At 41.9% G+C, this 26,409-nt stretch overlaps 1 protein-coding gene across 1 annotated transcript; it reads right to left on the reverse strand.

Moving 5' to 3' along the window:
* Positions 1 to 539: 539 nt before the first annotated feature.
* Positions 540 to 25,540, reverse strand: LOC118781013 (transmembrane protein 201-like). Its single transcript, XM_036533845.1, has 11 exons — positions 25,309 to 25,540; positions 23,806 to 23,926; positions 23,292 to 23,486; positions 18,676 to 18,855; positions 18,141 to 18,508; positions 17,327 to 17,530; positions 12,146 to 12,369; positions 4,658 to 4,720; positions 3,670 to 3,969; positions 1,270 to 1,404; positions 540 to 768 (listed from the first exon to the last, which is right to left on the reverse strand). Exons 1-11 carry the CDS (start codon positions 25,413 to 25,415, stop codon positions 671 to 673), a joined length of 1,995 nt encoding a protein of 664 aa, XP_036389738.1. The 5' UTR covers positions 25,416 to 25,540; the 3' UTR covers positions 540 to 670.
* Positions 25,541 to 26,409: the final 869 nt, after the last annotated feature.

Genomic DNA, 26,409 nt, shown 5'->3' on the forward strand with positions numbered 1-26,409 from the left:
CAACAAATGTGGATGTTTTTAATCCAAAACTGCTCTCAACTAAATACTACACATGACTATACGTCTTAGATCTCATGAAAAAGGTTCCACTTGTGCAATGCCTCAACCTGGATATTTTTTTGGAAAAACGGTTCAAGTTCATAAAATTAAGCACCCCCCACAACAACACAATGTCAATACACTGAATTCAGTCAGGCACAAAAGATTTGTATGGATGTCTGTTCTTATATGAACATTAGCCTGCATCTTCTGCCAACAGTCACACGGTGACTCACGCTTAAAAAAAAAAAGTAACAGAAGATTAAGTGCCAAACGCTCCATCACGTTTACAGACGTCTCAAACAATTCCAATTTCTGTACATATTTCAAATGAGACTTTTTCCAGTAAACATGGTCACTGAAATAGCAGCATCACAGATCTGAACAACTACTGAGTTAAAGCACCAATCTCCCAATGCACCTAACCAGCATTATTGGGTTTTGCTTCATAGATTTTATCACCTCTTGTTCATAAACTGAAAAAAAAAACATGACTGGATGCTTCAGACAGACATTGGGTGTAGGTCCAGTGAGCTAGTGATCAGAGACACATGTCCTATAGTGCTGTCACATGTGAGCAGAGGCCCGCTGGGAGCCAGTTAAATGGAGAAACAGCCTCTGCATCGGCAGCTCATCTCCAGGTGTTGTACAGGTACAGCGACGCGAAGACCAGGTTGGTCACGAGACTAATGCACAGGAGAGCAGGCCAAAGAGAGCGACCCAGCAGACCTGTAGCAAATACACAGGTGAAACAGAGACAGCATTATACGACTTGCCATTTTTACATTCCATTTAGGTGTGCAAAAAACGCTAAATCAATATACGAGACACAGACAACCAAATGTTAAGTTATCACTGAGGGACTCAGTGTATAGACTAAAACTGTGGTGCTCCCTGGATTCTGTCTGTTTCTGTCTGCTTATCAATTTCTTCATTACCCAAATGAGGGGAACAGTCTTTAATTACATTAACAAACATTACATGACATTATTGTCATTTAGCAGATGGCTTTTATCCAGAGCAACTTGCATTGGCTACAACTGTGGCCATTTATCGGCTGGAATTCTTCCTGAGGCAATTGTGGGTAAAGTACCTTGCCCAAGGCTACAACGGCAGTGCCCCAGTGGGGAAGTACATCAACAACCTTTCAGTTACCAGCTCTGCTCCTTACCACTACACCATCATACTGTGAACCGCAGTGGGTTAGCCAACAGCCTAAGGGGTACTCACCCTTCCATTTGGGTTTGTCCGTTCCTCCCCCGGTGGTCGTGTCCACCAGGCAGGCAGATGATGTGGATGTGCTGCCCCTCATCTTCTCCTCCACATCCTCAAACACGCTGCCATCGTCCAGCAGGGAACCGAAGTCTGGAATCAAACCACACCAGCCGATTTAGTCACAAGTCCATGATAATGGGAACTGGCAATATGTATCAAGCAGACAAACACAGCAGACTCGCTACAATAAAACTGTAAGGGCTATACCAACAGAGATGGCTTGCAAATAAGACACAAATAGCAATTAATCACATAACTGGGTCAAACGTGAATAAATTCACCAATTTATAACCCTAACCCTAAATGCATCAAGCCAAAGGGAATGGAGAACAATCCTGACGTTTCTGAATGTGCATTTTCGTATTCTGAATATGAGCTGTCGCACTCTCTAAGAGAGATGACACTGGTTGCGGTACTGATTTCAGTCTACATTAGGCACTGTGTGTGTGGTTAGCGGTGGAGACATCCTGATGTGGGTCACCCCTCTCAGTTACATGTGACTCAGTTACTTATCTCCTTGCAGGAGACTGAGAGAAGTAGCTTTGTCTGAAATCTCTCTCCTCCTTCATCTTTAAACGCTGGCACATTTTAATGATGATTAAAGAGATGCAGATATGACAGGAAAATTGGGATACAGATTAGCACCTGGTTAATTAATACACGCCAGACAGGGAGTGGGAAATTCATCTTAAAGCGTACGAAAACGCATGAAAAAACAAACAAAATAAATTGCTCTTTAATGATCAGAGTTCAATGCAACAACAACTATGGTGAGCTGGGAACCTGCACTTGAACAAAACAAAAAAAGGTCAGACAGGGACAGGGAGTTGACAAGAGCCCAAAAAATAATTCTTGTATGATCCAGTTTTCAAGGGGGAATTAAAAGGGTTTTCAAAAATAGCGCAGCAACTGCAAATCATAAAGTCAGTTCTAAACATAGCTTTCTGTGTTTTTAATTTGCAAAGATTAAGAGTACGTATGGAAAACAGCCTACAATTTACATCATATGGACATCAACAAAAGTTATCAGCCTCTCCAAATGTTTTCCAGATTCCCATGTATTATTTTAGAGTTGCTTTTGATTCTTCTATAGGTCCTTACCTGTAAAGATTTCCTTACCTTATTCTAAATTCAAGAACTAACCAGGACAGACACATTGGATGTCTACCCATCACTACTTGTTTTCTCTGGCCTTTACATTCTTAGAGGAAATTTACTAACCTACTGCCCAGCATGAGGGAAGCCTTACGAAGCAAAACTAAATTCATGAGAAAGGATTCAACAATATTCCCGGTTATTTGCTCAGTTAGGTAGAAGAGAATGATGTCTACGTCTTATTAAACAAGCTGTATACAAGAATGACCTTACCCTACGTACTATATTATATATATATATACACACACACACGCACATTGTCAAAGACAACGGAATAACTGATTTTTTAAGTCTAAAAATCCATGCCTTTAAAAACACATAAGATTAATTCCTCATTAAGTAATTCTTGAAAATGGTTTTCTGATAGTCCACACTTTTATGTAGTGTACCCAAACTGGTATCCATCTTGTTGTGGAACTGACACTTAACATTGTTCTGAGGGTTCCATTTGTATTTAAAATGAACAGAAATGTTAGTACCAGCAAAACTAAACCCTCAAGGGGAGTATGACAGCATGTTATCAAAGAAAGGTACGGAGATAAGAGATTACTTTAAAAGATTCCCTTTGATGGCTGAAACCTTCCACTTCCAGTGCTCTAACTTGGATCGTGGTCTCACCATCAAAGACGCAGGCTGGGGGTTAATTGTACCATGCGAGAACAGGAATAATCTCTACCTGGCAACAGACAACCCCAAGATTAAACTAAGATGTTGCAGCTTGAACACTTCAAATAGTCATAATGAGGTGTTCTCTCAGCCTTCCCAGTTTGGATCAAAGTTATCTCCGCACCTCTGCCACCGCACAACGATTCATTAGAAACAAAAAATCGGAAAGTAATAAATGCGTGTGCGGCTGATGACAAGGCGTGAAAAGGAAATAAAAAAAGCAAATCCTTTCTCAGGTCGGACACAGACCCAAGCATGCCAGCGCGCTTGTGCCTATTACACGGGGATTTTAGGTGTTCTTTCAAAACATGGTGGGGCTTGTAATTATGTCACCCTGCCGTCTACAAATCACAATGAGACCAAATCAACTGTCAAACATAGCAACTCAAGCTAGCCAAGCTTCCTGCGCCTCTATAAGGTGGAGTCTGCAGGAATAAAGGCAGTCCCCTCTAAAAAGAATTACCCAGCGTGCGCCTTCTACGCCTTCGTGTAAGAGGACAAATAAAAGCAGCCCGAGAGGAACAGCGGACGCACCTCCCTCCTCTCTGCGCATACCACGGGTGTGGGCCGGGAAAGGGGAGACCTCCGGGATGAACATTCCGCCGGGGAAGTGGCTGTGCTCCGACGGGCAGGGGGGCGGAGCCAGCGGGGCGGGCTCCTGGTGAGGAGAGAAGAGCTGCAGTTTCTGGCCACCCAGCTTCAGCCGGGCGGGGCTTATGAGGGGCCGGCGCTGCCGTGCCGAACTGGAGGTTGACGTCACCGAACCTGCGACCGAGGGCGTCGGGGAGGGGCCGGGCGACGAGGGGCGGCTGCCGGACTTCAGGGAAAAATAGTCTGCCGCAAAGGGGAATATGGAGATGTCTCAGTAGGCTGGAAAGGGGTGAAAAGTTCCGACTGCCAGATCATTGTGAGACGATTAACAGGAACATAAAAACCACAGAAGGGGACCTTTCTGAACTCGTGGTGGCATTGAACCTTTCTTTGCTGTTCGGTAATAAAGTGTTTTTAAAAGGGTTTTTATCTCAGTCCCCTTGTAGAAGAGGAAAATGGACAGGAATAACTGGTGCCTTATAACCTTGCTAGCTACTGCTATGTCATTCCAAAAGGTGGTGAACCTCAACAGCCAGAGTGTTTTCATGACACGCTTCATAGAAAAAAAAATAAATACGCAGGGGACTTTCTAGATCTTGTGACAATACAGACCAGAGTGTATAAGATTATACGCATCTCTCCGAAAACAAGTTACAGAACGAACTGGCTCAGCTAAAACATGCAGCACAAGTGTAACTAAACATAACAAGATCAAAGCTTTGAACTCTCTACAGAGTACCTTCCCTTTTTTACATTTTCATTCAAACATGACCAAGGGGTGGATCGCCTACAATTCAGGGGACCAAAAATAGCTGCGTAATTACCTTCTATAAGTACACAGCCTATTCAGATTTAGCAAGGTTACGTTTGAAAATGTTCTTTGCATTTCAAGATGCATCAAGCTCACCATTCAAAATTACGACCCCATTACCTGATGGCGGGGAGTCTTTACACTGGGAGGAGGGCCGGCTTCCGCTGAACAAGTAGCCGGAATCTGAGAGAAAAGAAGGGCACATTAACACCACAGAAAACCAAGCAGCAGAGAGTGTCATGTCTTACCATACTGCAGCATGTTTCATGCAGCTAGTCATTTTAACTTGCCAAAAAAGTGTTCATTCACCACAACTGGGGTATAATACATTTACATTTACTCATTTGGCAGGCACTTTTACCCAAAGCGACTTACCAAGTGATGTAGAGTACCACACAAGCAAATAACTACAATAAGGAGACAACAATATTTGATGCGCAGAATGACCAGGTTTCAACAGTTGGCCAGACAAGGCACAAGTTAGCTGGTAGAGATAAAAGTGCATGAAACTATAGATAGTTTTCCATTTAAAAAAAATTCAAAGTTGACAATATGAGAAGTTGCGTTAGGTGGTAGTATTTCAGGTGTTCAGGTGAGCTAAGAAGAGCCGTGTCTTCAGATTTTTCTGAATAATAAACCAGTAGGGCAAACTCCCACCCCTTTAAAGACCAAAAAAAAAAGTGCCATCAGCTTTAACAATAGAACAGGCCTAGTGCATATCTGGCATTCTACAGCATTCCAAGAGAGAACGATGCAGGGATTGGGGGTGAGATTGAGACAACCTCTGAGGGCGCCGAGAGGGCGAAGCGACTATGGAGCAGGCAGCTCTTCCTTGGGTCATCGAAACATCGCACCCCCGAAAAGAAGGCTGGAACACCACCCCCTGCACACCTGCCAGGCATGAACGCTGGTACCGGAGCCTTTACGCTCCACAGCCAAATGCATGCTTCAACCCCGCCACGTGGAAAAAAAGATAAGATTTTATGCAATTTTTCTATTTACGGTAGTAGTAGTTCCTGCAGTACCGCCCGAGGGTTTGACACATGTACAGACAGGGCTGGTGTTGTTCCTGGACCAGAAGACATGAATTTGTTGGCAGCGTATTTGCTCTAAAACATATAGTACATTAATTTTTTTCCTTCTAAAGAAATGTAAAACAATCGAGGCCCAGGATTACACAGCATTTAAGAACTTTGGCAATTTTCCCCAAATCACTGTGTTAAATGCGATTTCTCTGAAACACAAATTCAACATGCTGTTGTGCACAGTCTCTAAAAGAAGAGAAAGAACTGGCTAAAAGCAAAGTAAGGTAAAGAAGCTTTTACTCCAATGGCTTTTAAAAGTGCTGTCATCACAAGTCACATTGTAAGCCTCCTCCACCATTTTTCACACAGCGAAAGGAGGGAAAACAAAAAAAAGGGTATGCAATGTTAGCAATGATGAAAAACAGCAGCAGTTTCCTGGTGCGCCATACCAGGAATACCTTACTCAAGTGTACCCACACGACTGCTGAATTACCCAACTACGCACGGACACTCGCGCGCGGGCACACAAAAACATTCAGTGGCAGAAGGACTCATAGCTTCCCCCTTTCTGGAGAGTGTTGGAAAGATGCTGATAAAAGGCAGGCCTTTTGCAATGTGATACTGTGCCGGCAAATGAGCACAGTAGCCACCGTCATTGTCATTCTCCTCCTTTGTGGAAAGCCAGAGGATCTGGACCTCTAACTCATTTGTTCATCAATCACCCCCTCCAGTATGGTTGTCCATTAAAATTGTGAGCCATCAGGTATGCACAAAAATGCTACTGCCATTCACAACTTTTTTTTTTTTTTTTTGGTACTTTCCCCCTTTTGTCATATCCTGTGACCTGTTCACCATGTGACAGAAACCCCATGGATGTGAGCCAGGCTCATAGGACCAAGCCAGGCGTAACAGGAAAGTTAACTTTAGAAACCGGTTGAGTGGCCATTGCAGTTGAGAGTATCCTTCCTGATCTGGGAAGGCTGTTGGGTCTGAATCCTGTGTCATATCAGACTTTAATAATAGCACACGTTGCTCCTCTGCTTGTTGCTGTGCGGTAAGAGACAGACTGGAGGTACGGTACCAGTCAAAATTTGGACACACTTTTATTTCTTTATTTTTACCATTTTCCACATTTTAGAATAGTAAAGACATCAAAACTATGAAATAACACAAATGGAATTGTGTGGGGACTAAAAAAAGTGTTATAAACAAATCAAAACTTATATTTTAGATTCTTCAAAATAGCAAAAAAAAAAAATACATTTTTTTTGGAAATAAATTCATACATAGGCATCAACTTCACAATTTTATTTGTCTAAAAAAAATTAAAGCATTTAAGCATAAAGTGTGTCCACACGTTTGACTGGTACTGTATGCATACCTACAACACACCAGTGCCAATGTCCAGGACAAATTTCTTGACACAAAATTTGAGATACCGTCTCATGTAAGCAAATGGGGCTCAGAAATGGCTTGCTTGCAGGTCGTTCTGTGTGAAATATCAATTTTGCCACAACCCCGTCAGATTTTTCTGAAACTCGGCTTACATATTTGCCACATGGAGACTGGAACACTGTAAGTAATTTTAAATTACTTTAATTACATACTGTAATTACTTTAATTACACTTAGTCATTTTTGACATTTAAGTAGGATGAACAACTGAAAATGCACAGCACATCTTTTCATAAATGATCAGTTATGTAATTTAACTGTCTTTCAGCTTTTCTGACTACAAAGTACCAAAATGGGGTTGATAGGGTTTGTCTTCTAAAAATCAGCATCTTACAGCCTAGCATGCTGCCAGGTCTAGAGAAAGGAAGTTTGTAAATGAGTTGTAAAAACATGCATGTCTCAAAAGTGCAATTAATATTTCACTTCCTGCTGAGTACTTGGATCTATGGTGTGGTGTCAAAAAATGATCACATCTCCCTGAAAAAAGTACTGAAAAATCTTTCCTCACCCCAAAAATATCTATTTCTACTATGTTAACAAAAATTTGTATTTTTGAAATATGGACAAATCAGTTCCTTCTACCCAACCGGAGCATCTGTAAAGCTGGGTACTGTCATTACAAGAGGAGGCTGGGTGCTCTGGACTCACCTTAAAAAAAAGAGCATGGAATCCACTGTGCTCCACCCACGTTGGCCTCCCAACAGTCATTTACCGTAAGAGTCGAGACACCACCGCCTGGAACCTCCTAATCCGCCTCCTAAATACCCCCTTCCACGCCGCCTGCTACCCAGCTCCCGAACGTGCCACGTGCAGAAATAAAAGACTGCCAAAGGTAAAGATGCGACCCTTTACTGGCGGTGGAGTGGCCACTGTTGTGAGCAGAGAGGCTCTTTCAAAATGATGGCTTTTGCTGAGCAGTAATCAGTATCTCCAAAAGGTGAGGCTACCTACATATCTCCAGTAGGTGTAGTTTGTCTTGGTTTCCGGACTCGACTCGCCATCAATTCGGGCAGTGGCGCAACAGATTGGTGGGAAAAAAACAAAAAACAAAAAACAAACAGCTGAAATGCCTGCAGCTGTGCATAACCGCGGACGTCTCATCCAAAACAATTGCGGCGAACGCCGCAGCACCTCTGAGCTCGGCCCGAGAGTGGCAAAACTGTGTGCCTCTCTCAATGGAACTAAGCAATACCACTGTGCCTAGAAAAGCAATCACAACTTAAAGGTAAGGGGTACTGGATGATCAGGACTTAAAAGTAGTCTAAGCCCGATAAGCACTAATGACAAAGCAGCGGCTTGGCCATTTATATAATGCCATTTCCTTGTTTTTCTCCGTGGTTCTTTTTCTTGTATCAGGATCAAGTCTGAATATGCTTCTGGGTAAAGTGAAGCCAGGCTACACATGAACCCTTCAACACTAATAGGGGACTGACAAACAGAAATATCATCCTTCCCTGTAACACATGCATCTCTCATCTCAGGAACTTAGATTCTTCATGATTATGATGCGTGAAAGTTCTGAGCTCATATTCCAAATCAATGTGCTGATTCTCTGGTACATTGAGAACTTAACCTGAAACCTGTAGCTGGCAGACTTCTATCTGTATGTTCCACTCATATCAACACTGTGAAATACTGCAAGCATTCACATGAATTTATTATGGTAATTAAGAGAAGATTCCTTGTTCCTTACATCTGGATGGATTCCAATCAAAATATAGCAACTGGTGTCTTAATGAACAGAAAAGAAAAACAAAACTCAAAAAATAAGACAAGGTTATCTCCAGAGTTTTCAGTTTTAAGCACTGTTAAAGCAACAGAATCAAACAGTCCTGCTGGCTGACTGCCTTCATGTAAACATGGATGTTGTGTGTGTACCCAAGTTAAGGAGCCTCCAACGGTAGTACAATGGGAATATCACCCTTGAGCGCAAAAATAAACTGCCCGCGCTGATGGATACAGGAGCTCTGGACAGTTGTTTTTTCCATTCCTGCCTCTGGCTGAATTTCCACAGTGGGTGTGGCCCTGCTTCCAGCAACAATCCAGCTCACTTCCCTATTCAGGTATCAAAGCCACTGACCCGTGTCTCTCCCACAATGCACCTCTCTTTAGGTTCTACATGACAGCACATGAGCTCTCCTCCTTTGTCATTTTGGCTCACACTCACAGCCTAAAGCACTGCAGATCCTGTTACTGCAGATGAGGTGATCCAAGATTACACCCCCAGAAATTTTTTGTTTGCATACGAAGTGCTGGTAGCCGTTCCTCCGCAGACTTCCCCCTCTTTATATATCACTTAAAGACAGCTTTATCAGCGCGTTATTTCCTACCAAGGCTGAATGTGTAATCCACACTTTAGAGTCCTTTTTTCCTGTTTATAATGAAACGTAAGCACCCAATTTGAAAACGGAGGTTTTCAGCAGGGAAGGCTTGGGCTGGTGTGCAGAGCAACCTGACAGTGGATTAGACTCGCATTTATGCTTACTTACCCAAGACTGCCTTTAAATTGTACAAAATTTGAAAAGTGGGTACTTCCGTAGTACTTCAATAGCTAAGCACCTTCCAGCATGCCTGAAAGAACGTGCATCTCACCTGGCATTATAAGGAACATTGTAGAGATGTCCCGATACCACTTTTACACTTCCGATACCGATACCTATACCGATATCGCAGCTTTGGCTATCTGCCAATACCGATATCAGTCCGATCCTTTGTTTTACTCTTGAACAAATAATAATAAATATAAAATATATGGAAGCACTTTGCTCATGATGGCCAATTAGCCACCTAAAACATCTCAATCAAATAGAGAAGAAACAAATACTTCTCCAGTATACAGTCCACAACAACAGTTGGTTATGAAAGGCTGCCACCCTTTATTCAAACACTACAAAAAAACAGGGCCTCTGGGTGGCTAACAGGGTAAGGCATTTGCCGGGGAGCCCTGAGATCGGGGGTTTGAATCCCAGTCTCGCCATTGCCAGCTATGGCCGGAGGTCCGCATTGCGACCAACAAAAGGTTTAAAGTTAAAACTATTTAAACAGCAGCATTCAGCATTGTTTAAAAAAAAGCAAGTACAAAACACAGTGCAGCTATGTTCAAATCACAGTAGTAAAAACAAAATGGCATTGTAAGACATAACTTCAATAAATATGTATAACACTTTAAATAAATACTGAGCTAGTTTCTCCGTTATCAATTTCGCCTTTTCGCTGTCTGGGGGTTTCTCTCGCCTTTTTATTGATTCCAGCAATGTCTGCTTTTGGGGCATTTTGCTCTTCTTTGCAGGCGTTGCTTGCAGACATTCCTGGTGTTGTGCTGTGTGGCGTTCTTCCAAATGCTTGATTCAGTTTGTGGTGTTAAACCAACCAACAGCGCTGCCACCCCTCAGAACATTTGCGTTGCAAATTGTGCCTTCGACTGTTGGATTTTTTGCCTCTTTAACGTTGAAATACTTCCACTCCACTGACATATCTATTCTACAGGTAGCTAACTCTCATGCTATTAATTGGCTACTACTGTTGTGACACCCTGCGCGTATCGGATCATATTTTTTTTCCCCCTCCGATATCTGATCCAGCGTTCTGGGCCAGTATTGGCCCGATACCGATGCTGTGGTTCGTATCGGGACATCCCTAGAACACTGAGCTGGGCAGCAGTGTAGCATAGTGGTTAAGGAGCAGGACCCGTAACCAAAAGGTTGTTGGTTCGATTCCCCACAGGGGCACTGCTGCTGTACCCTTGAGCAAAGTACTTAGCCCATAATTGCCTCAATAAATATCCAGTGGTATAAATGGATAACATGTAACGGCTGTAAACTATGTAAATCGCTCTGGATAAGAGTAAGAGTAAGATATTAAATCCCCACTGTTACAGGGACTGCTGGGAGCTGACAGGGGCAATGCTGACAGCCATTGTGGTCAATTTCAACTGAAATCCCTCAAAATAATATACCTGTAAAAAATACGAATGGCTAGTGCATTGAGAGGTCATTTAGAAATTAGAAAGATTTTCTGCAACCAGTTGGTATTTAACAACAAACACCCATTCAAGTGCAGTTTAATGGAGAAATGAAAGGGGGGGGCCTCTGCCTGTAAGGCGCTTTTCTGCATTTTATTCAGTCACCCAAATGTTTAGGTAATCAACAACTAAAAATACATTTTTTCAGCTGCTTTGTCTTGCTTTAATTGTATATTAGAAGACCAGTGTCTGTCTCCCTCATATATGCTTCCATAGAGATAATGGATTTTGTGGAAAAGACAAATCGGAACACTTGTGTTTGTCTACTATAGCCCATCTACATAACCTAACAGGGTACATTAATCACTAAAAAGCTGATTATTGCCAGAGGAGATAGCACATCTGGATTAGCCTGAACTGGAACCCAACCACACCTTCCATCATTTCAGCAGTTGAAAATGAAAATACGTTTATCGTTTGTCAGTTACACCACTCCGGGAGACGGCAAAATTTCCACATATTCATCTCTGTCACGTAAACGCATGAGAATCCAAGGAACATCATTTACAAATGGGAACACGGCCATTTAGTAACTGTCATTTTCTGCATGTTGCACCTTCCAATGTCAACATGGAAGAACAGTCTCCTCATAACGGTTGGGAACGAAAGGCCAAGCGTGCTATGACACATATGATAACTGAACTGAACTGAACAATTCTACCCTTACTGTTTGAAATTGCATAGGGGTTCACGGGAGTAAGCTTTTTTCAATACCAGGCATATTGTCACAGTAAACTTATCAACGACGTGCAAGCAACCACGGAGATGCCTGTGTCAAACCGGTAACTCAAACACAGTGAAACCTCACCAAATATGTCAAAAGTGCATTCACATCTTTTCTGAGAATTCCATAAACAAACATAAGGAAGTCAAACACTTATAATGTGTGTTCTTAAATAGCCATTCAAAGTAATACAAATAAAAGCATTGTTTTATTTCTGAACAATGTTAACGGAGACACTGATCACCCCACGTCCAAATAAATGACCTGGCTACACAGATTTGGTATTTTTCCCCCCATTTTTTGACTGATGATTTTTTTCCGGTTTCCATTGGTGATCATTACGACATTACTGAAGTTTGCCACCCCTGGTTAAGTGGCACTCACCAGTGCGGGCCAGAGAGGGCATGGTGCCCAGGGACAGTGCCCGGTTTAGGCGGCCTGGCAGGGAGGAGGGGGAAGCCTTGCGGGCTCGGTGGTTCAGCTGCCGGCTGATGAGGTGCGAGAGGTTCGGGGGCGGGGTGGGGACGAAGGTGGAGGAACTGGACAGGTAGGTAGACAGAGGGGGAGCCTGTCCGCTGACCGACCCCAGGGAGCTGCCCGACAGGTACCTGCAACAGAGGAAGGAGCAGAGCTGATGACGGCCACTGTCATGCATCCATCCATCCATCCATCCATCCATTTCAGTAACCAATTCATCAACACATGATTCCCCCTTCAGCTGTAATGCTTTCCCATTTTGGTCATGATCTTGATCAGACACTTTATACAAAGTTGAGGAGATCACGGTCCGCTTCAACTGACGGCTGGGTGTGATGATAGAAGGGTAGGAGCTGCAAAGTAACGCCAAAGTCTGATTGGGATTGAGAATTCCAAAACCTCACCAAAGACTACACAGCTGTCAGTCAAAACTGATCCAAGAAAGAAGAAAAATATGCTGAGCCATGACAAAAGACAATAATGTTTTCATTTTCAAAGCCAAATTAACTAGTCTGCATTTAACTAATGGCCAAATAAAAGGTTTCAACATCTGATGTCTGAAATATTGAATTGACTCATGTCAAAACATTTCACTAACTGCTTTGAATAAATAAAATAAATAAAAAACGAAAGAGCTTTAACCTTTTCCCACAAAGAGGTTATGTCTAAAATAGAAAATTTACAAATTATAAAACACGCTTGAAAGATATGCTCCTTCATGTTTATACATGTATAAAAATTTATGATGGCTTACACCAGTGTAATATATTTATGTTATTCACTGCAAACATATACGTCATCCAAATGAAAGCTCTTTCTATATAAATGGGTTCCTCCATCATGCCAAGCCACTGTTGGACGATAAAGCGGTTACCTGTGTGGCAAACATTAAGAAGAGAGAAACAGAAAAAAAGAACCATCATCTAAAGTCACTTGGAATAATATTAAACTACAATGCAGAATGGATGCCAGGTAACTGCAAATCAGTATGAAGCATTCTGTGTGTTACATCTAAGGTGCATCATTGATAAAAGACTCACGTACAAAGGCACAAAGGTTCAAAGATGTTAATTCAGAAAGAAACCACAAACACTGACCAACACTGCAAAATAAACTTGACCCATAAACCTGAAAACCAGTGAGAAAGACATTTGGAAAATGAATATTTTGCTCCCAAAGCCAGAACTTTTAACAGCCAACTGACTGGAATGATACTGAAATGAGATTACTGTACAACCACTTTTAGTGCAAACCCAGATGTGGAGACTACTGCAGCAATGCCCTCCTCTGGTTAAAGGAAGTAAGGAACACCACCCCGAATGACATAAAGCATGTAAACTCCACAACTCACCAAATACCACCCGAGGCACTGTGGCAGTCACTGTTACAACAATCACAGCACTACAATGCACTGAACTTATTACAGGTGCACTATGCATGTAGAATAAAGACAAAATATTTTTGCATTTTGTAAGAGCAGGAGTAATTTCCGGCCAATGCTCCATCAGAATCAAAAAGGGACCATTGAGCATTTCACCAGCGATCAATGATGACCTTTTGCACAACCAGGAAAATTATGAAAACAGAAAACAGCGTATGCATTAATTTGAATGAAGCTGTAGGCCATTTGCACACACCTCATACCTATTAAATATATCCTTCCCTGTGATACACATTTGTATTCAAGCATTTCTACCTTGGCATTTCAAGCTAGTACAAGGCCAGTTCTTGATTTACTGGATTTTCATTTAAAAGTAAATGGGCATTTGACCAATTTAAAAAAAAACCTTGAATACAATTATGTTACTGTGCATCTCCAAGTCTGAAATCTATATAAGTTACTACATACGAAGACCAAACAGAAATGTTATTTTCATTTAATTTATTCAAATGGAAACATTCCATTTAAAAAAGATGTGGGTTTCCACCACAGCAATATTTCTCAAAATGATGAACTGGTATTTTTCTGGCCTGGCAACAAAGTGATCAACTTGGGTAAGTAATCACATCATACCTTTCTCCACATCTGTTTAAATAGCCAAAGCTTTAAAATATCTTTGCACCATTTTTGCAGACTGCTGGATTTCTCACTTAGGATAAAAACAGAAATGTGATAAAATGCCAAGTAACAAAACTCTTTTTGCCTAGATTCCATTTGCTTACACTCAATGATTGTTTCACAGATAATTCAGTATCTATGCCTGTGTGCCTGACGATACTGAATGCACTTCTTATAAGTTGCTCTGGGCTTAAAGAATGGCCAAATTATTTACAGTGTCATGAAGAGATGAAAACCCTGCAAAGTGTTAAATTGGTCCAACGCAATTTAAAAAAATCATTAAAAGCAAAGAGATGAGACGCAATGAAGATCTGGTTGGATGAAATGTTTCTTTAAGATGTGCTTTGGGAGCACTACGACAGTGCAGGTGTTTTGTTTTTTTTTTGTTTTTTTTTAGATACCATCTCTCACCTCTCATCTCTCACCACCATCTATAAAATTCTCTGGATTTGTGTGTACTACTCGTTTGTCTCCACACGTGATTTGACTTGTCATTGCAGTTTTTTCCATTTTGTTTATTTCTGTGGCCCGGAAATTTTTATTAAAAAACCATTGAAAGCAAAGAGATTTGAGACCTGATGAAGATCTGGTTGGTTGAAGTGTTTCTGTGCTTCTGAAGCGGTATGACAGAGTGCAGGCGTTTTTCCTAGAAACCATCTCTCACCTCCTCCGCCGCCTGTAAAATTCTCAGGAATTTTGTGAACTGCTTGTTTATCTCCACACGTGATTTGACTAGTCGTCGCCAGTTTTTCAATTTTGTTTATTTCTGTGGCTTGGGAGATCATGGTGATACGTTTGCACATCATCAACAGACCTTATGGTGGCCTTGGGACAATGAACATCCCTGATGCTTTTTTTAACGACGGCCTATTCTCTCCCTGAAAACGGTTACTGGTTTTACGTCTTAACAGCTGGAATACATAACCTCAAACATTTTCAGGAAGAGAATATGAAACAATGGAAAGCATTAGGAATTACCTGTCTTTATATAAAACTGCAATTGATTTTTTCTTCCACAACAGACACGAAAACATGTCTGTTGTGGAAGAAAAAATCAATTGCAGTTTTCTCCATTTTCAGGGAGAGAATAGGCCATCGTTAAAAAAAGCATCAGGGATGTGAGCTCTTTATGCAGTAAAATGATGTTTTTCTTTTCAACATGAAACGCGTCTGCACGCTTCCTCTGGCAAACAAAGCGATTGTTTCATTGTCCCAAGGCCACCATAAGGTCTGTTGATGATGTGCAAACGTATCACCATGATCTCCCAAGCCACAGAAATAAACAAAATGGAAAAAATGGCGACGACTAGTCAAATCACATGTGGAGACAAACAAGCAGTTCACAAAATTCCTGAGAATTTTACAGGCGGCGGAGGAGGTGAGAGATGGTTTCTAGGAAAAACGCCTGCACTCTGTCATACCGCTTCAGAAGCACAGAAACACTTCAACCAACCAGATCTTCATCAGGTCTCAACTCTCTTTGCTTTCAATGGTTTTTTTTAATAAAAATTTGTGTTGGACCAATTTAACACCTTGCAGGGTTTTCATCTCTTCATGACACTGTAAATAATTTGGGCATTCTTTAAGCCCCAACGGTCATGCTCTCTTCTCTCTCTACATTCATTCATTTGGGAGAAATTCTCATCTAGAGCAACTTATAAAAACTGCATTCAATATGGTCAGGCACACAGAAGGATAGCATTAAAGCAATAAGCATTAAATAAATGTACGCAAATTTATGAGAGACCTTTACATAAGAGATGTTATTGACCACTGAAAATATCAGGTTTGACAGATAATTTTCGCTAAATTTGATCTGTATGTATTCAGTTCTAACTCTAGCAGTTCAAAGTCATTACAGCATTTCAAATAGGAGACAAGACTACCAAGTATGTGGGGCTTGTTGGGGAATTATAGCATGGTCGCTAAAACAACCAGGTACCACTCGAAACATTCAGACACCATTACACTGATGAATATGGATCTGGTCTGGCATGACAGAAAGGCTGGAAGAATTTGTTGAACTACTGAAACATTTTGACCCCAACCCAAACTTTTCTTTGGGTAATAAAGCTGCTGAAGGAAACTAACAGAAAATACTCTTAAGGCTAAGAGTGTTAAACTCACATTTCTAAAATTAAGTTTGCCAAAAAGCCGATTTAAAAAAATCATGCTCATTTCACTCTAGAAAAGACTTAATTCAGACTGCGGCGGATATGTTGGAGACATTCATCTTCTGTGGATACTTTCCCAGATAGTCTACACAGGCTTACAATTTGGCATGAACATTTAGAACACACATGCTAAATACTATCTGTGAGAAAAATAATTAACAAACATTAGCTTGTTGGCTTCTGATCCAGCCCAAACCAATCTTAATGGCCTTCCTCTTATTAAAGATCAGAGGACTGACAAGTTCATTTGAACAACCGATGACGAAAACAAAAACTGTCACAACTCAACACAAAAATCTTCCAGTCCCTTTTTTCAGATGTGGAAACTTTTGACACTGCTCTCTTATGTTACCCACAAACAGGAAAGAAGTCCCCAAAGCAGGATATTCCTACACATGTCATTATTAATGTGCTCTGTATTAGGTGCCCTTGTGGAATTGATGAAATTGCCTTGTTTAGGGACGCTACAAGTTCAACTTTATTTCTAAGGCATTTATTTATCAAACGGTCAGTTTCCAATCCTGATTTTTAGAGATTTTTTGAGGGCTGCATCTCTTTTCTTCATTAAATGCCGTAAAGTGTCATTAAACCAAGGCAGAGTCAAGCTACACTGGAAAAATAGGGTACTCCAAAAAGCAGTTTAAGTCTTGTCCTTATTTCTTGGATAAGCAAACAATTTTTTTTTTATGAAAACCACAAGCGCTTCTAACCCCCAAATTCCACCCTAAAAACAAAAACAAAAAAAAAACCCTACTACTACTGTGGAATGTGGCTTTGTTGTGCACACATTCAGGTCACTCACTCACGGAACCCTACAGCTTAATCTGATATCAGTGTCACTGATCGAATACTGACCTTCGACCTCTGGTTCTTCTCTGGCTCGTAGACCTTCGTGTTGCCACAGCAGCAGCGAAACCCACCAGGCAACAAAGGGAGGTAGCACCGAACCTGACCACGTCTAGCCATCCAGGGACGTCGGCCTTCAGGTAGCTCTCCACCAGGTAGAGGGCCACGACCAGGAACCACAGGATAGAGGCTACGGCATCGATGCGCCTCAACCTTAAGCATTAAAACAAAGCTCACATAAGTGAGCACCACAACATGCATCCCACCTTAACACTACATTCCAGTGAAAAGTAAAGATGCTTCCTCATTTAAACCTCACAACAAAAAAGCAGTACACGTTATGCCTACTTTTACAACTAACTGTTCCTGAACCCCCACAACCTGGATCATCTAGAATTTAACCCTTTGTCCCACAGACACAATATAAATGAGGATTACATTTTTGAACATGAAACACATCAAAATAATAACTAAATATATGGTTATAGATATATGGCTAGATACAAATCCTCATAAGCTTTACTGTACGAATCCATTTACTTTTAAATATATTCAAACATGATTTACAATTTAAGTATTCCCTACTGCAACATGTGCTGCATTCAGACACAGCAGGACACAGAACAGAAATTTGTAAATTTTGGTCATGAAACAGTTATTGGCAGCAGTTTAATAAGCGCCGTGGATGAAATCAGATTACTCTGAAACAGGAAATGCCTGTCTTTTCTCCCTGCAAAAGAAAGAAAGAAAGAAAGAAAGAAAATGCCTCTTTCAACCCGGTTGGGTTTTAATCTCATTTCTGGGTGAAGAGCCCGCGAATCACCTGATTGGTCCAGCCAGGAAGACGCCAGTGATGCAGATGATCAATCCCGCAGAGGCCACGGCCGTCCGGTGGCTGTCGCCATAGCGCCAGGCCTGCTCCACTCTCTCCAGGATCCCTTCTGGCAGCAGACCCAGCAGATCGTCCCACGGCAGCCCGGCGCTGGTGCCGTTCCCGCGGGCCGCGCCGGTGCTGTTGCTGCCATTTGAGGGAGCGGAGTTCGAAGGGGTGCGCTGGGAGCGCGGGCTGCTGCTGTCAGGAGAGGGGTCTCCATACGCACAGGCAGAAACCGCGACCAGAAAGGCACAGGTGAGGAACGCCAGGACCCGAAAGAATATCACTCGGAGCGGCGTGGAAAAGAGAGAGGAGCTCTGGACCAGAAACAGAGGGAAAAAAAAGAAACAACCTCCATTAGTTAACTGCATTAATACTGAGCAAACAAGCACACCTTGTGCAGGAGGGTTCAAATGCATTATGCAGACAGTATGAAGTGTGGTCAGAGTGCGGTGCCTTTGGGCGGCAGCTCTGAAGGCCTCACCTTGATGAAGGCCTTGTCGAAATCTCGGCTGCGGCGTAGCTGGTGGTTGAAGAGCAGAGTGCGGAGCTGCCGGTTCTGGTGCTTGATGTAATACTCCGCAGCTGTTTGACAGGGCCGACACAGCTTGTAGGCCTGCTCCAGGTGGTGCCTGTACACTTCTATTTCCTCGTCATACTTCTCCTGGGGCAACAAGAAACACAAAATTGTGTTTAGGTTTCAGCTAGCATTTTTTTTGATAAAAAGTATTACAAGCTACTAGGGTCTGCAGTAAACCCAAAAGCTCTGAAAAAAGGGTGGCTAATTAAGCGAACAGAAATACTTAATACTTCTCAAATTCCAAAGCACTTGTGATTTGCTTGTTATCTAATAGTCTTCACAGACAAGAATGAATTAAAATTACGCAAGACTGACACACTGCAACCACTGAAGCCTTCAAGGTATAAGTCATTTATTTTATATGCCTCTGCCCTTCATACATTTGTGAAATGTTGGCCAAAATGAAAACCAAAAAGCTAACAATTTGCATTTCATACTAATGCTACACAGTTCTTTTAAACTTGATGGCAATGATTTTTTTAAAATATATTTATCTCCAACTGATGCAAAGCACAAGGGGAAATATCACAAATATTGTTATTAGCAGCTTGTGCCCACTTTACAGGTAACTGCCCCATCTAGAAAGCAACGTTATATTTATAATAATATTGGAGGGAAAATTTAATCCATTGTAATGGAAAATCCATAATCCATAAATGCAAAACTCCTATTCCAGAATCTACCTGATGAATTAAGATGAATGTACTGTACTGTAAATATATCCAGCGAAGACTAGCAGCGTCAAATTGTAGCTGAACCTAGATCTAATCTAAGGCAAATTTATAATGACATTAAGGAAACAGACTTGAGGTGAAAACAGACTTGAGATAACTATGTTTTTGCAATCAAAGAAAACCAAACAGAAAAAAAGATCTAAAAAAGAATGCAAATCCTACACTAGAGACACCCTGCCGTCCATGAAAACCTGCTCTCATTTCCCCGACTCATCTTTACTTTTCAGGAAATTCCTCGCTGAACACACAGTGCAAATCTGGAGAAACGACTGCATGTTTTAACAGAGCATGGCGGCTGTGGCCTTGTGGCAGAGGGACCGCTTGCCAGCGCCGTCCCCACACGTCCTTCCCAGAAACACCACGGACCGCACGATGGAGAAGCACAAGGGTGCACCTGTGCATTTAAGGAGCGGAGGAAAGTGAACCTCACACACTGTGCCTATGTAAGTTAGGTCTACTGCAGCGGTCAAAGCACAGCCCTGGTTGTCTGCCAACAGATTTGAATTTGAATTCAACGAGTTACACGCTTGTGTTGGCCTTTGAACATTGCCAATAATGAACAAAAGCAAAGAGCTTGGAGTTTTGGAGATACACAGACAAGACACGAACGCATTCATGTCCAAACCAGTCACTCCCCTGCTGTTCTCAGAGTGCTGGCAAGGGAAGGGAACTGATCTATCAATCTCCTCAATCTATCACACCCTTGCAAAGGTCAGCAAGATCATGATTTCAGCGCAGCAGTTGTGTATTAAGATGGTTTAAAGAGGATGTGACGTCACAAAACACATCCCTGTACTGCTAATCACAAATTCAAGACAGGTACACGTTTACTTTTTTTTTTTTTTTTGAGGTCCCAGAAAAACCACACAGACTTCATCTTGAGGTGCAAACATTCCCTCCAGTACAGTGCTCTTGCCAGGGCATTGTACAGCAGCATACCTCTGAGCCTGATATGGTCCTGAAGAGTAGATGCTGAAGGCTAATGCTTCCAGAATTCAATTAATAACCAACATCGCTGCATTCGTTCTTGGCTGCACCTCTGGTCAGTTTGGGGAATTATACATGCCCGCAGAAGAACAGTGATGAGCATACAGGTGAAAGCTCTTGTTAGCTAAGCCCTTTTTAAAACAGAACAGAACACATCAACATCAAAGACGTTTGATTTAAATTCAAATTCAAAACTACTTCACCAGCAACCGGCCTACAAAAAGGGTTCAAAAGCTGCAGCTCCTCTTGACAAGACAGGCAATTCAAAAACAAAGAGGAACAACAACAAAAAGTGTGTTAACACTGACTACTTTTTACGCTTCATCAAATTCAACTAATTTTTTTAATCGGCATTCTACAGAAAGCAGAACAGCAGCTCTCAGGCAGCGTAATTTGTTTTGGTTTAAAAACCTTTTGGATGTACATATCCAAAAGACTATTTCGCCTTAACGTGGGAACGTAACTTGAAAAGTGCAGCAACACAGGTGGCTTAAGAATTCCAGTTTGGCAAAAGTGGAAATTTGGCACACAGGAGAACACATATAACGCCTATAACAGTCATCCTTTGATGCAGCACTTCTTTTCACCACAAAGGTCGCACATGACTTGGATCATGCTCAAAGTAAATAAAATAAACATGTATCCGAAAATCACAAGAGATTAAAGCAACGTCCACTCCGCACTTTATGCCAAATGGTGACATTTCAACACTGCATGTGACCTTAACTACAGGTAACCTTGAGGCAGACTGAAGAACAGTCTGGAGTAAATTTACACAATGGTGACACGTTTCTGCCATTTACAACTGTCATCTCTTCTGATGAGTTTTGCATGAGGATAATGCAGCGACAGACTGCTTTTTGTTATCGCTATACTTTCAGACGTTTGTGTTCGCATCCTCCTAGTGGAAAAAAATTCTTCTTAAGACATGTATTTGCAATGCAAAAGATTCAACTCAAAAACATCTGGAGGGAAAGCAAACCATTTTCACAGATCTTGACAATGCTGAGATATTATCCTAGGCAGAGATGGACTCATAAGCAAAGCATGTGGTATAAACGGTTTTATTATTCTTAAGTTTGTTAATTTTAGAAACTATGCATCCATCTTACACGCACAGATGAGTCAGTTCTTCAGTCTTTGATTTCATCATCATAATGAGGTGATTGGCTATTCTTACTTGCTAACTGATTGGTTGACTGGTTTAATGATTACATTTTCTACTCCGGTTACAGGTTTTTTTAACACGTATATTAATCTTATCAACCATTATTCTCTAAACATTTGACCATTAATATGTCAACTTGCATTACTACCTTACTTCAACTGATGTGGTAACAGTCACCATGTGGAATACCAAAGGCCAGCATGCAGAGAAAAAGGGACAATAGGCTGATAAATTTATAGGGCCTTGTGTTTAAGTCTGAAAAGTAAATTCACAACACTCCCTGGTGTTCAACCTATGCATTGCACCGCTTCAGGAGGAAACAAAACCAACCCACACCTCTATTCATGGTCTTCACACCACCAAACACTGCACACTCTGCTGCTTACACATGTGGGCGGGAATCTTGCAAAAATGCAGTTTTCAATGAGGTGTGACTATATTCTGGCCAATCAGGCTAAGCAGTGACACTGGTGACAACCAATGGTGAACCTACCAGTGTGAGCTGCGTTCTTTGCATTCTGTGCACACAATGCATACTCTGTTCTAAATGATCTAGGTACCACTCTTGACTGTACCGTTCCATTTATGAACAAGGGTGCCTGATATGCAAAAAGAAAAGCCGCACGCCCCTGTCAATTAAGTTTGACTGGTCTGGTTCCATTTACCAATACATCAGTGATTTTATCACTTGCCAGTAGATGTTCTGCTCCCAATAAAAACCCCACTAAATGCACTTGTACCACCATCTGGCATTCAATATGTAATAATAGCTAAATGAATTCTGAATCCAACAGTCTAAACTACACCGAATCTTCGTAAGATACACTCAATCTTCAAACCAGTCGTCTTTGGAAAGACGGAAATTTAAAGACTGTTGACAAAGAAGCATATACTGCAAGGGAAATGCTTCAGTTTCGAATTTTAGCTGTTGCTTGTGAGCAGACAGCGCAAGTGGAAAAGTCCAGAGCTGCTTTTCATTGTCATGTTACCTCTTTTGTAAGAAATACTACCCCTGCACTGCATTTAAGAGCCAATACCCATGCTAAATAGTTAACTAGATCAAAATGTTTGACTTTCACTAAAGTCCACTGATAAGCATTCATTTTGTAGCAGACACAACTGTAATGGATTACTTAATCTATTGTCTATCCATTAATTCACATGTCTTTCACTCATTTTTTTAGTATGGGTGTGTTCCCTGATAGTTATAAAATGTAAGAAACTGTAATGTTATAAATCTGATTCCACATGTTTTTACTCAAGGTTCCAGAAAATACACATACAGTATGTTCCGGGATTACTGGCACAACTTTGTACTGAAAAATAGGCCACTTTTCTGCCTGTTGCTTAAGGTTAAAACAGTAAAAACTACTTAAAAGTACTGTTTATATTTCCAACCACATGTTGAAAAGTCAAAGCACCTCACGGCTCTCCCCCACCATAGGTAAAGAACAATACTGATCAGGAAGAAAACTGCAATTTTGCTGTGAATGTAAGTGGGAAAAATTGGCAATTTTACCAACTGTACTGAGCTCCTCCCAGGAAAAACAACTACAATGCTGCTGCACAACCAAAATCCCATCCCAAACCCCAGAGGCTTCAAGAAACGAAAGCAAAGGCCGGCCACGTACGTCCTCTCTGGGCATGAAGGAGGCCAGCTGCTTGATCTTCAGCGTCTGGTTGTTGTTGCACTTCTTGCAAAGCAGCATCTGGCAGTTGACCCACTGCTGTGTCCTGGGGGTGTCATGCAGGGACACCCCTGCGGAGATGCCGTGGTTCAGGTGCTCCAGGTACTGGGCTGGAATGGGTTTGTTGTAGTCGCCATTCTAGAGGGTGAGACAGGGACAGAGCAATGGAGCATGCAGACTTGATTCTTTATTTTCCTCCTCAGTTTCAAGGTTTTGTCCCAGTCAAATTTGGGCTTACATTCTGGTAATATTTACTTTATGAGAAAACTAACCAAAGGCAGTCTATATACAGTGACAATGACAGTTAATCTACTGGCAGAATATAGTAAAATAACAGGGAGAGAGCAGAAATTACACACAAGAGCGTCTATGTTAACGTTGGTTCACAGATTACCACAGCGCTGACTTTACCTCATTTTCAGTACTCCCGGGTTCTCTTTTCTTGTGTCAGACTTACCTCCTGGAACCCGTTGTACTGCTCACAGTTTGGGCAGTCCCAGCAGTTTCTGTTCCCATACGGGACCTCTGTGTCTTGATTGCAGAACCAGCAATTCACCTGAACATGTGTGGGCTTCTTTCTGTAAGACAAAGACAGGCCTTCTAGCTAGACATTCACTGTATCGTGATGGTTTCACTGACCAAATACACCAACGCTAATTTACCTTTGAAAATAAGGCATATGTGCTACACTGCTGGCCTCCACCCTTGACATGACATTGGGACATTTTAAGCAACTAATGACTTGGGGAATAGATCTACATAGGCACTCCCTAAGTTACCTGCAAATCTAGCTAAGATATAATAAAGTTTATAAATACTGACACTCCTATTTACCCACTGTGTTTCTTACTCGGTCTCGTTCCTCTGGCATTCTTAAAAACAGGTATCACGACGTCACTTGCAAGCCAACAAATACCGTATTCCATGGCCAGGAACTTTGTCGCAAACGTGCAGCAACCCAGCTAACTTTGTTATGGGTATACAAAACTTGCTCGAAAAGACGCAGAATTTGCAGGGGTCGAAACTACAGCGGCTGGCGTGTTAGCCAACTACAGAAGTTATCGAGCTAACACTCGCTACCTTTGCTCATTATCTAGCACACTAACAACTAGCTAGCTACAGCTCGCACGCTTTTTGTGATTTTGTCAGGCTAAATGAAATCCGTAAAAATATTTTACAACGTAGCGTCTGTCTTGGAAACAATGACAGCTGAACAGTACAAGATAAAGATAGCTACATCGCCAACTACTAAAAGCAGGTCCAAGTCCTTTCAACACACGTGTGTAATTTTAACGGTCAGCTAGCTAACTGTTTACAGTAACTTGCTGCTGACTTGTGCACATGTTGAAATGTACGCAAACAGTATTTTAGTTACGGTGAATTCAGTGAACATCAGACTTTGTCACCCTTCAGTGTTTGTTAGCTAGCTAGTGTAACTTAGCCCCCCCATCGACGCGGTGTGATACACGGGTATACTCGCAAACCGAAACATAACGCACATGTTTGTTACAGTTTAAGAACCTTCATCCGACAATTTAGCGAGACAACTCGCCAGACAGCTCCGGGAAACGGAAAAACAATCATGTCCAGGCAGCTGTTTGCTAATTAACTGCGTTCCAACGCTGAGACTCACGCCGCTACTTCAGTAGCTAGCTAGCTAGCTAGCCGGCTAGCGCAAAACAACGTGGGACGGACAGCTGACTTTCAGTGCTCAAAAGCGCGCGACGAGACAGGGGCTTGAAAACCTCGCGACAAAGCCGACATCATATTAACTATTATCTGCATCAATCATTAACCATAGTTTTACATCCAGAGAGTCCCGACTCTCCGGCGTGCGAGGCCTTTCCGCGTGGTGTGTTTGCGTTGCGGTGTGCATTTGCTAGCCAGCTAGCTAGCCACACTATGCTAGCGCAGCCGCTAGGCTAGCTAACAAGCTCGGTAGTCTCAGAGAACTACCTACCTCGTTGCAATTCTGTAAATCAGTGTTCCGGCAGCGCAGGCTGTAGCTCCGACTCCCCCGTACATTAGTTGAGGGTACTGCGATACCACTTGGTTTAATGCTTCCATTGCCGCCCGGACTTCGCAAGCTAATTGGTAGTGTTGTAGGCAGGTAATCAAACAAATAACAGTGGCTCGACGCGCTCTCAAGAAGCTGTTTTGACCTCAAGGTAACCACCGCTCTTCCAAGCCACACCTCATGAGCCGAAGATTACGGATTGCCATGCGAGAGGCTCGGTCTTTACGGCGGTGCTCCCTCTACTGGCGAATAGTCGTCAGTAAATATGTTCTTTTGCTTAAAACTCATTCCGGGAAGAGTTCAAGCGAGGAAACTTGGTTCAAAGGAGGTAAAACTTTGCGCAACATTTACCATATATGTGTAAGGAGGCAAGGTCTAGTACACTCCCGTAAACCTGCTATAAATCATTTGTAAACGATATCTTGTGGCTCATCAAAGATGCACATTTAGTACAGCGTCTATATACATTTATAATGTCTATAATGTAATTTTTCTTTGAACGAGTGGAAATTTATTTTCCGTGCAGCTCAGCTCCACTCAGACCTAATGGACTTCCCATCTCCTGGAAATTAATACTTAATGACCGATGAGAGTCGTTGTAATCCCTAAACACTCTGGCCTGTCAGAGGTGCCTGTACTGCTCTCCTGAAGTAAGACATATCATGCAATCTTTACAATTCAGACATACGATTCAAACATAAGAATCATTGTAGCAACATTTGTGCTAGCATGCTGCAGCTGTATTACCGCTGAAATAATATCTATGTTTTTGTTGCACTTGCTGAATTAACCCCTGGACTTTAGAATGTTTTGACAATGGTTAACATGTTTTCGACCTAATGAATGGTTTTCATCCATACAGCTGGTTGTGGATACGCAGTTCAAAGGTCCGAATATGTCAGTCTCTCTTTTTACACAAGGATTTCACAATCATTTTCATTTTATTCAATTATTTTGGGAAAGTCAATACCAAGTTCATGTCTTTTAATGTCTTCTACTTACAGTTCGAGAGTGTGTTTGATTATTGATTTGGTCAATTAAAAG

The sequence above is a fragment of the Megalops cyprinoides genome, chromosome 7, assembly GCF_013368585.1.
Source record: "Megalops cyprinoides isolate fMegCyp1 chromosome 7, fMegCyp1.pri, whole genome shotgun sequence".
NCBI lineage: Eukaryota > Metazoa > Chordata > Actinopteri > Elopiformes > Megalopidae > Megalops > Megalops cyprinoides.